The 18730-nt window shown below is 47.5% G+C and overlaps 1 protein-coding gene across 3 annotated transcripts in view; it reads right to left on the bottom strand.

The window, feature by feature from the left end:
• Positions 1-14827, bottom strand: part of ACOT11 (acyl-CoA thioesterase 11) — a 76863-nt gene extending 62036 nt beyond the window's left edge. For 2 of the 3 annotated variants that reach the window (XM_027852844.1, XM_027852848.1), the window contains exon 1: positions 14179-14324. In XM_027852844.1, the coding sequence (XP_027708645.1) occupies positions 14179-14208 (30 nt within the window). In that variant the 5' untranslated portion in view covers positions 14209-14324. Of the gene's footprint in view, positions 1-14178; positions 14325-14753 lie in introns of those variants that run through there. The other variant, XM_027852846.1, reaches the window with a different exon arrangement.
• Between the last annotated feature and the right edge of the window lie 3903 nt (positions 14828-18730).

The raw sequence follows: 18730 nt of genomic DNA, 5'->3' as shown, positions 1-18730 counted from the left end.
GGTTGAACCGCTTTCTTCCCTTCCTTTTATTCTTTGTTTTAACATCAAATGAGATAATGAATATAAACTGCTTTCTAAACCTGTAAGTCTGTAATTATAAGGGAGGACTCCCTGGGAGGGACGAGAGGAAGGGAAACACACGCAGTGAAAAGCGTCAGGGAAGTCAAAGCAAACAATGTCTCCAGATTTTATTTTAAAACGAATGCTCACAATGAAATTTTAGCACCACTGCTCTTCTGCACTGGGGTGAGAGACTTGGAGGGCCCCCCTGCTCTACTGCTCACCCCAAAGCAGGCAGTTCAGGGGCTGGTCGGCTTGCTGGCCTGGGAGGCAGAAGCCCTCGTCCAAATACGCCACAGGGACCCTTTGGGTGACTCCAGGTAAGTCACCTCTCCCCTCTCCCCTCAGGTTCATCCTCTGTAAAATGGGGATAATAACAAGGTCGTTATGCGCTTCTAATAAGATAATGTTTGCAAAGCTCTTTGCAAAAAACTGAGATCCAGTTATTATTATTCACTGAATCACAAAATGTCTAGTTGGAGGGACCTCAGTTATTATCATTTATTAGAACTAAAACCCAGATCTTCGCACTCAACCCCTTCCCTTCTCCCAGTGAGGGGTCTTTTCGGCTCTACACCATCTCTTCTGCCCCAGCATCCACAGGCAGTAAAGAGACCTTTGAGGGGAAGGGAGAGATGGGGAAGCAGGAGGCTTCTGGCCCAGGACCCTGGCCAGTGACCAGCCTGGCAGGACGTTCTGTCCCCTAGGGTTCTATGAGCAATAAAATCCAAAGAAGAGGGAGGTCACTGTTCTCCTGCCACTACGCTGGGGTCAGCCTAGGCCAAGGAGAGAGGAGCAGCTACGGGTGACCAGGGCCTGCTGCCCGAGGGAGAATTCAGAAGCCACCTGGTAGAAAGCACCTTTCTCTCCTCAAGTTTAGTCTCAGTGAATTCTTCTAACCACCCTGTGTGTGTCTGGACCGGGGCCAGGGCCACTCAGAACTGGCCAACTGAAAACCGGGCAAGCTGGAGGGGGCATTCTGGGTCATTTCAGGTGAGGCAAGGCAAGGCGCTTCTGCCAAGTCACAGAGCGAGCAAACAGCGCCACTGAAGACCACCACCGTGCCTGCCACGTACCCTCCCAGACAATCATCTAACAAAAATGTATTCAGTGCCACCTCTGGGCCTCCCACCGGGCTAAGGTAAAAGACCTCGAGGATCTACATTCTGTTTGGGCAAATTAACACACACTCGTGTAAGTCTGTACAATACAAATAGAAAACACTGGATGTCATCTCCTCCATCAGACTGTGACTTCTGGGGGGTTAGGAGGGTGACTTTGCCTTTTTTTGTATCCTCAGCACCTAGCACAGTGCAGGGCACAAAATCAATGTTTGGTGACTGACTCATTATGAAGGGACCTCAGAGATCATCTGATCCAGTCCCCTGATTTAATCTAACTTCCCTCCAGAGGTGACCCAAGGGGTCCATGGCAGGCCCAAGATTTGAACAACCATGTTTTTCCAAGAGTTCAGGACTTGAGGAAGAGGGAAAGAAAAGGTACTGGAGCCCTTGAAAGAGGAGGGAGAATGACTTGGGGGCCAGGATACCACAACTGCCAGGAGCTAGACTGAGGAGAAAAGGAAACCCAGGTCTGATGACATCAGTAGACTTCCCTATGACCTCCAGGACCGAAGGGAAAACCCTATTTGGCCTTCAAAACTCCCCCCTACAACTTGGCCCTTCCCCCCTTTCCAGTCTTCTTATGTCTTACACACACACACACACAGACACACACACACACATCCATCCACCTCTCCCTCTATGTATCTATTATCCATCTCTAATGCTCTCTTTCTCCCCATATATATATATGTATACATATATATATATATACACATATACACACACGCATTCATCTACCCACCTATCCCTCTGTCCTCTTATCCTCTATATATTTTCTCTCTCCCCTTTCTTTCCCACCTCTCTCTTCCCCACTTCTTTCTCCTTCCCCTCCTCTTCTCATCCCCCCTCTCCCTTTTCTCATTCCCCTCCCCCCCTTATCTCCCCAATCCACTGATCCAAGCCTCTTTGCTGTTCCTCCCACAAGACATTCCATCTGCAGACTCCATGTACTTTCCCTGGTTGCCCCCCCCACCCCATGCTTGGAATGCTCCCCCTCCCCATCTCTCCCTCCTGGCTTCCTTCAGATTCCAGTTAAAACCCCACCCTCTACATGAAGCCTTTCCCAATTCTTCTCAATTCTAGTGCCTTTCCTCTGATGATTGTTTCCAATTCTTCACATACATGTCTTGTTTATATATAGCGATTTACATGCTGTCTTCTCCATTAGATGGTGAGCTCCCCAAGGACAAAGACTGTCTTTACCTTTCTTTATATCCCCAGCACTTGATACTGTTCCTGGCACATAGTAGGTATTTAATTAATGTTTAGTGACTGACTGACTCACAGAGAAGAGTGAAAGTAAGAAAGGGAGAGTGTGGAAGGGACATTGGGGAGCCCAGTGTTTTACCATGATCCCTCCAATACCAGGAGGGAGGAGGGGAGGAGGCTGAAGGTAGAGCCATCAGGTGGAGAGGAGGGCCATTGGTGGCTGAGGGAGCCATGTCTCAGCTGAGGCCAGTGAAGGAGGTACAGGATAAAGGTGAGTCTGGTCATTGTGGATCCCAGCTCCAGAGAACATGGTGGGAATGGTGGACACGGCCATGTGGGAAATGAGCAAAGCAGGGCTGAGGAGGAGGATGATGAGACAACAGGAGGAAGGGTTTGGATACAATTTTCTCATATGTGACAGGTAAGTGATTAGTACAGGGATAAGGAGAAAGGCGGAGGTTTCTGTAGATTCTAGAATAGATCTATATGAAAGTAGTGATTGCCTTGCCCCACTGGAGAACCCAGAAAAGCCCCTGACATTTAGAGACACAACAAGGGCTTGCCCCACCCCTCACCAGGCTGCTGAGCTAACCCAGACCGGTTCAGTTCTGAGGGCTGGAGTCCAAAGGGTCAACTTCTCAATAGGCCTCACTGCCTCCACCCCAGAGTTTTATTCTTGGGAAATCTCAAATAAAATAAAGTAAAATAAAATAAAATAAAATAAAGCTTAGGGTATGGCTTATGTCTCATTTTCTCCAAGCAGGGATTATTATTCACATTTCACAGAGACCAAACTGAGGCCCAGAGAAGTCCCCAAGGGACTTGCTCAAATTAGAGAATATATCTAAGTTTGCACATTTTAAAGCCCCACAAAAGTATCAGGTATTCCCCTTTCTCACCTCCCACTCATTCCTCAACACCTGGTAATCTGGCTTCTGTTCCCATCTCACTGAAACCCTCTCCAGGGTCCCCAGTGACCCCTTTGTGACTACAATGGTCTTTTCTCAGGCCTCATCCCTCTGGACCTCATCATGGCATTTGGCTGTTGACCACCTTCTCCTCCAGGAAACCCTCTACTCCCTGGGTTTTCAGGACACTGTTCTCTCCTGATTCTCCTCCTACCTATCTGACCGCTCCATCTTGGTCTCCTTTTCAGGTCCGTGATCCATGACATTTTTTTTTTGTGATTGTAAACTTGGCCATCTTTTGTCTCAATTCTTACCTAGTCATTGAATGGGTGTTGCCTTAGACTAACTGAGGTCTGGGAAAGACTTGAATTTAGAAAGGCCAAGATCACCCACTGCATCCCAGGCCCTATCACTCCTCTGCTTAAGAAGTGGCACCCTAGGGCAGCTAGGTGGCACTACAGTACATAGAGCACTGGCCCTAGAGTCAGGAAGACCTGAGTTCAAATCAAATTTCAGACACTTACTAGTGGTGTGTCACTTAACCTCTGTCTACCTCAGTTTCCTCAACTATAAAATGGGGATAATAATAGCACCTATTTCCCAAGGTTATTGTGAATATCAAATGATATTTATAAAGCACTTTGCAAACCTTGAAGCATTATATATGTGCCATCATCACCATGGCCATCATTACTATAGCTCCTTTTGGACCTGTGTTGAGACCAAATGGTTTATATCGAGGGTATTGGAGCCCATGTCTCATCTCCCTTACTAGATTATGGATCTATTAAGGAGACTTGAGTTCTCACCCCTCCTGGCTATGTGACCATGTAAGCCACTGCCCCTCTCTCTGAGCTTTATCTCCGAATCTCTAAAAGGAGATTAAAACATTTATAGTCAGAATGGTAACTGATATGGGGCTTTGCCCCCAAGATGCCAACATAGGGGGTCTACAGTCCTACACATTCTTCTCTTGGTGACCCCTGCCCTGGAGCTTTGCCATGGGGTCCCCACCCCTGGCACACCCCTGGGCTTCTACCACCATGATCCCTTCTGTGTCCCCCCACAGGGATGGGCCTTGCCCAAGAGACATTTATTTACCCAAGATCTATGGGGGAAACAATCTATCCAGGGGTTGTTTTGCCCTGAACCATCCAATCTTATAGGATAGTAAGATTTAGGGTTGGAAGGGCCCTTAGAAATCACCATATCCAAGGTCTTGAAATCCCACTTCTGCCAGAAGCCCTTTGCAGACCCCCAGATGCTGGGACCATCCCTTTGAGATTACCTCCCTTAACCCTGAATCAACCTTGCATCTCCACAACTATCTTCAGCATTAGATTGTGAGCTCCCTGAGGGTAGGGACCATCATTGGTTTGGGCCTTTCTTTGCATTCCCAGCATTTGGCACAAAGTAAGTATTTGTTGATGGACTGATTTTACCCATGAGGAGACCAGTCCAGAGACTGACTCATCCAAGATCACAGAGCAATTATTAGAGGGCTTTGAATTTGAACCCAAATCTTACGTAGGAGCCCGGATTCAGAACTGGCTGAGAACTTAAGGGTCACTGTTTTACAGATAAGGAAGCCAAGACCCAGACAAGTTCAGTGGCTTGGTCCAGGTTCCCCAGCCGGGGGGCATCTGAGGTAGCTTTCAAACCCAGGTCCACTTGCCTCCATGTCCAAGACCCTATTCACTGTCCCTCTCACCTAATGATCCCCACTGTGCTAGCAGCACCAGAGGTAACCTTGTGATTTTGGATGTCATCCCTGCGCTGAACCTCAGTTTCCTCTTCTATGAAATGAGGATGACCCACCTCACAGGATTATTTCCGGGAAAGAATTTTGTAAACTTTAAAGTGCTGGATTAACATTGGTTAGAAGTGCTGAGTGTGAAGGGAGCTGAGTGCTGGGTGCTGGGAAAGGGAAGGGTGAGGAAGAGGAAGGGGAGTGGGGCAGGGCTCTCCCATGGGGCCCGTGGTCCCTGGTGATTCATTCATTCACATACAGCCAGTTCTAACCACAACTGACATTCTGCCCACAACCCTACAAAGCTCTTCAGAGAAAGCAGAATAAACAGCCCGGCTTCCGGCTGGAACAAAGGGGCCCCAAGCTCCCAGTTGGAGGTCCCCCACCCAGGTCAGAACTGAAGTCCAGAAAGGTACACAGAGTTCCCAGCCCACAAAGACAACATCTCACTCCCTGGTCCACAACTGCCCCATGCTCAGATGACTAAGCCATTCCAGAGACCCCAGGGGCCAAATCAGTGTTTACTTTGCTTTGCATTGGGAAGGGGAGGAAAGAAGAGGAGAGGGGAATAGAGGAAAAATCTCCCTGTGACCTCCTCCAGCCCCCAGTGAAGGTCTAGCATTCAGCCTCTGGGCCACGGACATCTGAAGCCTTTAGGGTTCATCAGTTTACACGTAACTGTGGCATTTGGAGACAGTGGGAAGCCCTAGCTCTGAAATCAGAGGGAGGCCCTGTATGGTCATTTCCCCTCTGGGCTTCAGTGTCTGTAAAATGAGAGGAGGAGGGAGCTAGATGGCCTCGGAGATCCCCTCTAACTCCAGACTGATCGTCCCTGGACCTTAATTCAATTTAGAGGATGTTGGAATCTCTGAGTTGGATGGGACCTCGCCCCAACCCCCAACTCACAGAGGATGCCCTCTATCACATTCTTGACAAGGATTATCCGGCCTTTTCCAGGAGAACTCCAGTGAGAGGGAGACCACTGAGTCTTCTACTCATAGTTAGGGAGTGTTTCCTGACTCGGTGCCTGGCATAGAATAAGAGCTTAATAAATGTCTCGTCTATCTATCTTTATCTAGCTGACATCAAGTCTTTTTGGCTTCTCAGCAGGTCCCATTCATTTCTCCAAGCTCTGCCCTATGGGGCCCAGCAGAACAGGAAGGGTCTATGACATCAGTCTAGGGAACACCATGTTCCAACCAATGAGTATCACACGACCATCTATGTGACTTAGTAAATAGATGACTCCTAGAGCCGTGGTTCCCATTCACTGGTTCCGTTTACGGTGGCGGAACAAGAGGCTCACACTAAAAAATATTTTCATGGTACCTTAAGCAGTGAATAATTGCAGAGTATTATGAGTAGCATATTAAATCACCCTGAGGGTTCACAACACATTTTTTGTTGTTGTTGAAAGGGGATTGGAGAACAGTAGCCATTGGGAACCACTGTCTTTGGGAGCCCTTTGAGGTGAAATGATTTCTTCCAGGGTCAGATGGCCCATAAGTGTCACAGGGGAGATTTGAACCCAACTCCAAGCTTAGGACTACCCTATATGTAGTCTTATTCCATTCAATTTAACCACTGTTTTCTCAATGTCTACCATGTGCTTGGTGAGCATTTAGACAAAGCATCCCGAATCCTGTACCTCAATGGGTCTACACAACAACAGCATGTGTATAGAAACTTAGGCCCAGAGAGGTTCATAGATTTAGAACTGGAAGGGTCCTTAAAGACCATCAATCCCCTCTTTTTTCAGATGAGGAAACTGAGGCCCAGAGAGGGGAAGGTCTTGTCCAGTCTATTGGTTCTGTCACGGCTGAGAGATCTGATGAGGAGGATGGCCTTAGCTGGCCTTCTTGGTCAGCCAAAGACCCCCCCCTCATTGTGTTATCTTTGACTTCTTTGTATTCTCTCTCGTTTCATGACAAAGCAGAAGGAGGAAACAGTTATGAGGTGGTGTAATCAACCTCAACCATAAGCACTCATAAGTGGAAAACTTTTTCAGGGCATTTATCCCCTACTCATCCATTTTCCCATCAGCTAAATCTTCACTTGTTTCTGCTGTCTTCTATTTGAGCAGAAGTCCTGGTTCTTGCCTCTTTCCTGAGCTTAGCTAAGTGTGAGAGAAAAATCAAATTTATATTTAATTGTTTCCAGAGTAACCAGCTCAGCTCTATCTGCTAACGGATAGAGACCGTCACCTTCGAAAGAGTCGCTAGCCCATGTCTAGCTGCAGCTATGTAAAGAGGCTGTACTGCAAATTTAAGGACCAAGTCTTGTTTGAATCCATAGCTGACTCTCTTTTCTGTTGCCAGGGGTCATGCTACTCAGGGCTGCCACTGCTAACTTGGTGCTCTTTGCTAGGTGTACTATCTCTTAGCAATACTACAAGATTCCATGACCGATGGGGGCAGGGGAGCAAGGAGAGAGAGGTCTTCTCTCAAAAAGAAAGGGAAAGAATGATTCCTCTCTCAAGAGCAGGGTTCTTCTTCAAGGAGTGTCTCTTCAGATTGCCAAGAGACAGGCCATTCAGAGCCTAGATACTTCCTGGAAGGTCTAAAGTTGCCACATTGGATTTTTAAAAGCTGTCCCCTGTGTCCTTGGCTAATCCTTGGCTAGCCAATGGCAAGCCCCTCTTCTAATTCCATCAAAGAGAAGGTCATGCCTCTTAAAGGGACCACAAAGTGAAAATCCTTTGCATTTCCCTTAAGATGTGAACACAAAGATGTCTGTTACATGTCCTTTCTATGATTTCATCACTGAAGTGCAGGGAGGTGGGGGCAGGAAGGAGGAGACAGGAAAGAAACTAATTGAATAGGGGTGTCCTGACCAGGTCCCCCCACCCCCCACCACACACACACACACACACACACACACTGTCTCTGTCTCTCATTCTCTATGTCTCTCTTCTCTTTCTATCCCTCTCTGTCTCTGATTCTTTCTGTCTGTCATGCTGCATCTGTCTCTTTGTCTGTGTGTCTCTCAATCTTGTGGGATCTAATAGAGCCCTGAACTGAAATCAGAAGGCTCTGGTTAGATTCATTGTTTTTCCTCAGTTTCCTCATCCGTCAAACAAGGTTAATAATACACTACCACCTCAGAATGTTGTTGCCTGGTACAGCAGATGAAGCCCTGGATGAAGTCAGGGGACACCGGGGTTCTAATCCTGGCTCTGACACTTCCTGTCCATGTGACCTTGGGGAAGTCACTTGGGCAGACAATGGTGTTGTGTATTCTACCCAAGTCTTAGCCCACCTGCCAGCACAGAGCACAGGACTGCACACCCAGAAGCACTTCCCACATTGCCCACCGAACAAAGACTTGGTCCCAGGGATGGGACACTCACTGGCCTTACTTTTCTGCAAAGAACAGCTCAAGGCCCCCAAAGTGTGTGGTTTTCCCCGTCAGGGAAAGCAGTACTCCTGAACTCTATGAGAACAAAATGTCTTGCTATTCATGCCTGACTCCCCAAAGAACAGTCAGTCCTGGAAACGTCCCTCACCAGGCCCCTCTGAGCCCTACCATTCACTGTGAGCTCATATTGGCTGAGTCCCTTCCCCATCTCTGGGCTTTCATTTGTAAATGAGGGAGTTGGACCAGATGGTCTCCCTGGACCACCCTTCCTGACCATAGCCCAGGGAGGCAGGTAGCACCAACAGCACAATCATCAGCAGAGCTGGGATTTGAACTGAATTTTCTGATGCCAAGCGCAGAGCTCCTTACCTGGGAATGGGCTATCCCACCAGGGAAGCTGACCTGGCCTGGCCTGACAGTTTTGTTGGGCTGGGGTGAAGTCTCAGGAGAAGCCCAGCCTTGGACCGTTGGGTGAAAGGCACCCATTGCCCTGCCACTACAGAGATCATACCCTTTACCTCTCTGGTCCTCCACTGGAAATTGAGCAGGAAAGTCATTCCCGGCTATGACATCCTCATTTCAAAGGCTAACCATCTTACCAGAATTAAAAGACCCTTGTGAATTCCCCCAGCTGCTAAAGTCTCCCCAACATCTCTTTTGTATATACTCATGTATATCCCTGTTATCACCCCCCACCCCAGATCATAAACTCCCTGAAGGCAGGTACTTTCGTCTGTATCCCCAGGACATAGCATAGCACCTGGTACTTACAAGGTGCTTAATAAACGCTCATTGACTGATTACTGATCATCTAGTCTGACCCGCTTATTTTACATAGGAGGAAACTGGGGTGATGCTAGACATCCCCTCCAATTTATTCTGTCTCTATCTTCTTTGTACCTAGTTCGCACATCATCTCCCCTATCTGACTGTGAGCTCCTAGAGGGCTGAGACCATTGCTATTGCCTTTCTTCGTGTCTCAGAAAGTGATTAATGAATTTGTGCTGTCTTGACCTGAGAAAGGAAGCCACAGTCCCAGGCCAAACTGGGACTTAAATCCAATGAGAGAAGTTTTGGATTACAAGAAACCTCATGCCGGGCAACCCTCATTCAGTAAACCATGATAGAGCTCCCGCCCAGTGCCCGACAAATATAAGTTGTCTTTATTACTAATTACTAGAGGAGGCAGGCCATAATGAGGGCAAAGGGAAGGACCAAAGTCCCTTTCAAGTTGAGTGAGATGCTTTCTGTACCCGCCTCCAAAGGACTTTGTCTCCTCTCCTTTGCCCTTATCAAGCCTCACCTTCTGTAATAACACCAATAACTGACATTTCTCTCGTGTCTTAAGGTTTTTAAAGCGTATTGTCAATCTGAGTCTCTCACCATCTCTTAAGAGGCAGAGTTGATCACTTTTCAGACAAATAAAGTCAGATCTAAACCATCGCAAAAACATCAATTGCTCATGGGTAGGCTGGGCCAATATAATAAAAATGACAATTCTACCTAATTTACTTATTCAGTGCCATACCAATCAAACTACCAAAGAATTATTTTATAGAGCTAGAAAAAGTAACTAAATTCATCTGGAAGGACAAAAGGTCAAGAATATCAAGGGAATCAATTTTTAAAAATGTGAATGAAGATGGCCTAGCAGCACCAGATCTCAAACTATATTACATGGCAGTAATCATCAAAACAATCTGGTACTGGCTAAGAAAATAGAATGGGGGGCTGCTAGGTGGCACAGTGGATAGAGCATGGGCACTGAAGTCAGGAGGACCTGAGTTCAAATCCTGCCTTAGACCAAAGACTTGACACTTATTAGCTGTGTGACCCTGGGCAAGTCACTTAACCCCAATTGCCTAAAAAAAAAAAATAGAATGGCACACCAATGGAATAGATTAGGTATACAATACACAGTAGTAAATGATTCCCAAAAATCCAACCTTTTGGGACAAGAACTCACCATTTGACAAAACTACTGAGAAAACTAAAAAGCAGTTTAGCAGAAACTAGGTATAAACCAACATCTTATACCATATACCAAGATAAGGTCAAAATGGGTACATAATTTAGATATAAAGGGTGATACCACGGGCAAATTAGGGAAGCATGGAATAGTTTACTTGTCAGATCTATGGACAAGGGAAGAATTTATGACCGAACAAAAGAGAGAGAGAATTACAAGATGCAAAATGGATACTTTTGATTATAATGAATTAAAAAATTGTTCCCCCCCACACACAGGGCAGCTCGGTGGTGTAGTGGATAGAGCACTGACCCTGGAGTCAAGAGGACCTGAGCTCAAATCCAGCCTCAGACATATAACACTCACTAGCTGTGTGGCTCTGGGCTAGTCACTTAACCCCAATTGCCTCACATTAAAAAAAAAAAAAAGTTTTTGCACAAACAAAACCAATGCAACCAAGATTAGAAGGAAAGCAAAAAGTTGGGGAAAATTTTTTACAAGTGTCTCTGATGAAGGCCTCATTTCTGAAATATATAGAGAACTGAGTCAAATTAATAAGAGTACAAGTCATTGCCCAATTGATAAATGGTCAAAAGATGTGAACAGGCAGTTTTTAGACAAAGTAATTAAAGCTATCTATTTTGTTTTTCTTATGTTCCCAACTGGGTGCGGGGGTTGAGGGTGAGAAGGTGGATCTTAGCTGATTAAAACGAATAAAATATTTTTATTTAAAAAAAGAGAAAAAAGAGTAGATAAAAGGTTACCCTCTATCCTTCTAGTGCCTGATTAGTGTAGTTGAAGGCTACAGATAATCTTTGAGGTCTTCAGATCTTTACCAAAGAGGAGAAAGGAGGGAGAGGGAGGGCATCGGGGTAGGCTTCCTGGATGTGGCATTTGGACTTTTGGAGAACAGGTAGGGATTCAGCAAGCAGAGTTGAGAAGAGAGGGCATTCCAGGCCCAGGGCAGATAGAATGATGGAGGGCCAAGGCAAGTGAACTAGCACAGGGTGCCGCCTGGTCCATCTGGTCAGAGTACAGATGGCACCGAAGAGAATCACAAGAGACAAGACTAGCACAGTATGTGAAGCAGCCTGGTCTCGTGACTGGCCCCCTTGCAGCTTACTCCCTCAGGGGGCAGATGAGGAAACAGATCTGGAGAGAGGACCTTGTCTGCCCAATCTCTCACTCGTATTGCAGCTTATACCTGCACTCAGGTCCTTCTCCAATACCTCTCAGGATGCAGAATTGAGTCCTCGCTCTTGAAGGCTAGCAAAACAGCATCATCTGGCCAGAAGTCTCAAGTCTTCCATCTCAAAGGGCTTTAAGCATGGTCCTGGAAGTGAGATCATCTCCCAAGTATCTGCTGAGCTGAGTTTGGAGATGCATAGCCTAGAAGGTTGGCTGCCAGATGACTAATTGTTTTTGGCCACACCAACTCTTGAAACCAACCACTGTGGTGGAGAAGGATTGTAGTCACCGTCACTGAAAAGAGCCTGGACACTGATTTAGTAGTGGAAATTCTTTGTTTGTTTGTTTGTTTTAGGCCATTGGGGTTAAGTGACTTGCCCAGGGTCATACCCTAGTGTGAAGTGTTTGGTCTGAGGCTGGATTTGAACTCAGGTCCTCCTGACTCCATGGCTGGAGCTCTATCCACTTGTTCACCTAGCTGCCCCAGTAGTGGAAATTCTTAAGCATAGAAAGACTCCAGCATTATGGACTAGAAGGGGCCAGAAGAACCTTATGGGGCAAAGGAATGGCAAAACCCTTCCAAATTTAGGCCGAGTATTTGGGCATTCTCAAAAGAAAAGCAACATAGGAAAAACATCAGACTTTCTCCTGCATCCCTCCCAAGGTTTCAGGCAACTCTAGAAGGCCAGAAACAACCAGAGTTGTCAAACTGTATCAGCAGAAGATGGCTCTGCTACAGGAATTGGTACATGCTGCCATCCTAGGTCTGGACCAAAGGCCTGAGGGGAAGCTAGAATAAGCAAGTCAAGTTTTGGAAAATGAATGTCAGAGAAAATGCTTTGTAAACCTTAAGGTATTATATAATATATTTAAACTATTACTGAAGGGACCTCAAAGGCCACTCCTGTTCAGAAGCAACCCTTACGTGAACAGGTATCTAGCCCATGAACATCGCCAACCACTTATCCTCTGATTGCAGGCTTCAAGTGACCACAAACTCACCCTTTCACAGAATCATAGACTCTCTTGAGTTGGAACGGAACCTAGCAGCTATAGAGCCCACTCCCTTCCAGGACAGACCATCCCCTCTATGGCAGGAATGGACATGCAGCCTCTGTCTGAAGACTCCACAGAAAAGGAACCCGCCACCTCTGGGAGGCAGTGAGTTCCACTTTAGGAAGGCTCCTATCATAAGGAAGTTCTTCCTTAAAATCAAGCCTGAATTTGCCCCATCTCCTGCGGTTCCGATGTGGGACAGCTGGGTCCCTCAGGAAGTTTTCCTTAGATGCAGCCACAGGCCCTGCCTCTTCATAGGTTCCCCAGGGTCAAGTTCAGTGCTCTGGTATCTAATCTTGGCTCCAAATGCCTGGTTGCAGGGTTTCTCTTGGTGACAGTCAGAAGAGGTCACCTGGGTGGGTTTTCTCCCATAGTCCTTAGTCCCAAGTTCATAGTCTCAGAGATCAGAAGCTGGAAGAGACCTTAGAGGTCATCTAATCCAACCCTCCATTTTACAAGGAGGAACCTGAGGTCTAGGGAGACTAAGTGACTTGCCCAAGGTCAGAGTATTATTAAACTCATAGATTTGGAGATGGAAGGAATTTTAAAAGACCATCTAGTCCAGGGGTGGGGAACCTTTGGCCTCGAGGCCACTTGTGGCCTTCTAGGTCCTCAAGTGCGGTCCTTTGACTGAATTCAAACTTCACAGAACAAACCTCCTTAATAAAAAGATTTGTTCTGTGAAGTTTGGATTCAGTCAAAGGGCAGAAGTTTCCTCACGCCCGACCTAGTCCAACATTCCCACTTTTACAGACCAGGAAACCAAGATGAAAAAAAAAGGAAAGAGATTTATTTGCTCAAAATCATATACAGGTAGGAAGCAGTAGGTAGTGACAGGATTCTAACCCAGGTCCTCTGATTCCAAGTCTAGTGCTCCTTAAAGCCAGGCCATCAGTGAGCATTAATTAAGCCCTACTAGAGGGATCTGCTTCCCCGGTTCGGCCCCAAACCCCTAGGCTCCCTGCCCCCAAACACAGAAAAGCTGTCTCGCTGCTGCTGAGACTACGTCTCACTGGCACGCAGGCTCCAAACCTCCGAGGAATTAATTGCACCAAGCTACGAGGTGAAATCGCGAATGGAGAACTCTGCAGAACTCTGGGAGCAGAACCCAGACACCCTCGGAATTCCAGCCGCAAAGGAACAAAGCTCTGGGACATTTCCACCCCTTAGCCGCCTCCGCCGCCGCCCCCTCCACCTCTGGCAGCTAGACAGCCCAGCATACACCGGGGGGGAGGGGGGAGGGAGAGAAGGGAAAGACTGGCAGAGTGTTTTGGTCTGGGGGGGGTTTAAGCCCAACACTTTGGTTCTGCCTCCCCCAGCGCCCGCGAGGGAAAAGGAGAGGGGCCGAGCTCAAGTGAGAGACTTGCTGAAGTTGGGAAGATCAGCTTTAGACGTGAAAGTGACCTTAGAGGTCATTTAACCCAGTCCCCTCATTTGACAAAGGAAGAAACTGAGGCCGGAGAGGCTGTGTCGTCTTCCTCCCGGTGCCCCAGCTGCAGCCACAAGCCCCCTCCTCCCGCCCTTCAGGACGTCCTCACACCCCGACATGGTCCCTACCCGCCGGAGCTGGTTCCCAATGTTCTGCATTGTCTCTGCTGGGCTGCCCTGTGCTCGCAGATCGTAGGTAGGACCGTTAGACTGCGAGCTCGGGTAACTGACCCTCTTCAGTGATATTCCCGTCACCTGAGTGGCGGTCCCGGCTCCGAGCTTTAAATGAAGCCGTCCTCTCCACTCCACCCCCCCCCCGACCCTTCTTCCTTCAGCTTCTCTCAACCCCTTCACTCCCAGTGCCATCCTCCTCCTCCCCCCGCCCCCAACGAAAACGGACTGTCCTGAGCGCCCTCCCTGTCCGGGATTAGCCCCTTCTCCACCCCCTCAGCTCCCTCTTCTGGCCTCGTTCCAGTGGGGTCGCCCAGACCCGCCGAACCGGGGAAGAGCCAAACTTCTGCCCAGTCCGGCGTGGAACCACGTGGCAGCGCCGCCAGCTGGGCACAGTGGCTGGACACCGGGCACGTCTGGCCGAGGGCAGCCCGAATGGAAGCATTCCCCCCACCAGGGGTCGGGCCGCTGCCGGCTGAAGTAGCCAGCAGCCCGGAACGGGAGGGGGACAGAGGGACGGGCGCCGGACCCACCTGTCAGTCCCCTTCACCCGAGAGCGCTCCAGCTCTCGGGGGGCCCCTAGGCAGCTTCCAGCCAACTGGCTCCCAGACAGGGACCAACCCCCTCACTTCCTGAGAAAAGGAAACTCAACTTTTCTTAAGGTGGCACCTCGGAAATCCATCCAGCCGCACCGTATTAGACAGTCATGGGCCCCTGGCACTACCTCTGCCTTTCTGCTGCCCTCCCCACACCCAGACTTTCTGCAGGGGGGCAGAGGAATTCAAGAGCTGCTTGAATGACCTAGGGAAGAGAAGATTTTAGAGGGGAGAGGAGGACTTATTAACTCTTCAAGTATCTGAAGAGGCCTTCAGGTTCAATTACTTCCCCTAGGTTCCAGGGAGCAGGACAGAGAGGAGAGGGGTGGGCAATGGGGGCACCGCTGATGTAGGAAAGTCTTTCCTAACAATGAGAGCTGTACCAGGGTGGGGCAGGCTGCCCCAGGAGATGGCGTACTCCTCCACATCCAGGTGATCTCCAAGCAAAAGCTGGGGGACGCTTTTGGGGGAGGGAAACATTGAAGGGAGGATTCTTTTGTAGATTTGGATTGGACAAGCTGGTCTCTGAGGACCCTTTTTCTATCTTTGAGATTTTCTGAGTAGTTCATCCTTCACCCAGCTGACAACTGGATGGCCAGACTAGGGCTAGCACCCAGAGGAGAGACCACACAAACTTTAAGAGAGTGGGAAGGGGGGGTGAAGTTCTCTGCCCTGTAAAACATCGGAATTTCTATTGGAGATCAGACCAATGAAGGTCTAGTTCACTCAACAGGAAGCCCAGCCCCTAGGCTCAGAGCCAGCCTAGGGCAGGAGAGAGAACACTTGACTTCACATCAATCAACTGCTGGGTCCCTTGTGACCTTAGTGGAGAGAGCAGTGAGAAGGATTTATGAAAATATCCCAAGGCAGGACCTGTTCCATCTTGGTCTTTGTATGGCTAGTGCTTAACACTGGGCCTGGCACATAGTAGGTGCTTAATAAATGCTTGGTGATTAACTAATATCACAGGACTATGAGAAAGTTGATGGGAACATAAAGACAAAAACAAGAGTCCCTGCCCTCAAGGAACTTACATTATGGGGAAGGGGGGTAAAAACATGCAACACGTCCACAAAAACTCACAAAATAATTACAAAGTAATTTTTCAGAGTAGAGAGCTAGCATCTGGGCTTGATCTAGATGAACTTCCTGTAAGAGATGGCCGTTGAACTGAGCTTTGAAGGAAACCAGGTATTCTAAGCAACAGAGATAAGAAGAGAGGGCATATGGAGAGCGGGAGGCAATTGTGCAAAGGTATGGAGTTGGGAAATATGTATGAGAAAAGCAATTTAAGTGGTTTGGCTAGAATGTAGAGTTCATGAAAGGTTGTAATGGGTGGTAAGCTGGAAAGGCATGTTTGGACAAAGTCAGATTGACTGTCATCAAAAGACAAACAGAATTTTACATTTTATTCTGAAGGCAATAGAGACCAGTGACACTCCCAAATTTATAGGGAGCCCAGAGTACACCCAACTGCCTGGGGCCTCAGCTGAGCTGTCCTGGCTGATCTCTCTAAAAATATTTGTGCAGCAGAGAAGCCATTTGGAATTCTGGGAAGAAACTGCTAGGCATATACCTCAAAGGAGGTCAATGACAAAAAGAAAGGTCCTATACACAGTAAAATATTTACAGCAGCCTTTTAGTAGTAGGAAAAACATGGAAACAAAGTAGATGCCCAACATCTATTCTAGGGGATGGCTGGACAAGCTGTTGTACAAGAATGTAACAGGATATATTGTTCTGTAAGAAACAATAACTATGAGGGCACAGAGAGGCATGGGAAGACTTGTCTGAACTGATGCATTGTGAAGTGAGCAGAACAAGGAAGAAATATACACAATGAAAATGAAAAGAACAATGAAACTGGATGTTGTGAAATTGGCCTCAAAGAAGAAAAAAATGAGAAGGCCCCTCCCCTGCTGCTTTGTGGAAGTGGGGAGAGAATGGGGGACCACTGTGACTGTGGATATAATATGAGACTTTTCCAATCTGTTGGCTGGTTGTATTTTTCCACCTTTTTAAAAAATCTTCATTCTAGGGGATGGCTTTCTCTCTGAAAAGCACTGGGAAATGTAAATAATGTAAAAACAAAAGAAATACATTAAATTTTATTTTTTAAACATATATTTGTTCATTGTCTGAGTGGATTTCTACCCTGACCAGGCTTCCAGGAATTCCTCAGTTTCCTGTAAGCCCACTCCATATCCATTTCTTGGCGTCACTGAATTTTGTAGCTGCAAGCAATCGTAGAAGGGTATGAGGTGGGGAGGGAGTAGATTTGTTCACTAGGGCCTCAGGAGGTAAGGCCAGGGCCCATGGGGGAGAGTTGGGAGGGAGCCCAAGGAGAAAGATTCTAGGAAGCCAATTTGGGCTCATCATTTTAACAATAACTGGCACTTCTCTGGTGCCCAGATGTTAGAAAAACACTTTACAATTATCTCATGTGAGCCCCAAAGCAACCCAACAAAGGAGGTACCACAGTTGTGATGATACCCATTTTATAGGGGAGGAAACTGAGACTTACGTGTGACCAGACATCGCGCAAGTAACAGAGGCCGAATGTGAACCAGGGCTTCTTAACTGTTGGAATTGTCCAAGAATGGAGGGCAGCTAGGTGGCGCCACAGTGAGCAGAGCGCTGGACCTGGAGTCAGGAAAACTCATGTTTCTGAGTTCAAATTTGACTTCAGACATTTACCGACTATGTGACCTTGGACAAGTCACTTCACCCTGTTTGCCTCAGTTTTCTCATCTGTAAAATGAACTGGGGAAAAAAAATGGCAAACCACTCCAGTCTCTTTGCCAAGAAAACCCCCAAATGGGGTGACAAAGAGTCAGACACAATGGAAAAACAACAAAGAATGGAGTGGGTATTCTGAAAAGGTGGAGAGTTCCCTGTCAGTGGATATCTTCAATGGGAGGCTGTTTAAATAGTTGTCAAGACTGCCATCGAGGGGTCTCCAGGGAGCAGGACAGAGAGCAAAGGGGTGGGCAGTGAGGGCACCGCTGATGTAGGAAAGTCTTTCCTAACAATGAGAGCTGTACCAGGGTGGGGCGGGCTGCCCCAGGAGATGACATGCTCCTCCACATCCAGGTGATCTCCAAGCAAAAGCTAAGGCTTCTTCTGGTGCTAACGTCTACAGCCTTCATCCTCATTCCCACGACCCACTTTCACCCAACCAAATAACTGATTTTCCTTTATGCTCCACTTAGACAAAACCATCCATATCTTTCAGTTTTCCAACCTCTAAAATCCACTCTCTGGGGCTAGTAGGGCTGAAATGAGACAGAATTTGGGAGATAGCCTTGAGCAGGGCGTGGTTCTATGACCACTAGACATTCTCTTTTTGTAGCCATTTCATTTTCAAAATATTTTTGAATACCCTCTCTGCTTCTCAGGGCCAATATGGACATCTTGGTAAACTGAAAAACCTTGTATAGATGAGAGTGGGAAATAAACTTTGATTAAGCACCTACTATGTGTCAGGCCCTGTGCTGAGCTTTACAAACAGTATCTCATTTAATCTTCCTGACAACACTATGATGTGGGTGCTATTATTATCCTCATTTTACAGTTGAAGAAATTAAAGCAGATAGATGTTAAGTGACTTGCCCAGGGTCATACAGCTAATAAATATCTGAGGCTGAATTTGAACTCAAGTCTTCTTGACTGTAGTCCCAGAGCTCTCTTCACTGTGCCTCCTGGCTGCCAGTGAAGGTGGCAGGGACATAACCAGGGCAGCAGGAACAGGGCTTTGAGCCAGAGCACCAAAATGCTGAGGGGCAGTCCAATATCCTCCAACCACCCCTGGGCTGTAGCCACTTCCCTCACCCTCCCAGCATCCCAGAATCAAGGAAGATGAATGTGGCCCAGAAGGCTCTCTCTCCTCCTCATCTGGCTTCCCCAGCTTCCTT

The sequence above is a fragment of the Vombatus ursinus genome, unplaced genomic scaffold (genome assembly GCF_900497805.2).
Source record: "Vombatus ursinus unplaced genomic scaffold, bare-nosed wombat genome assembly UNPS02009824.1, whole genome shotgun sequence".
Lineage (NCBI taxonomy): Eukaryota > Metazoa > Chordata > Mammalia > Diprotodontia > Vombatidae > Vombatus > Vombatus ursinus.
This window is presented reverse-complemented; position numbering and strand designations above follow the sequence as displayed.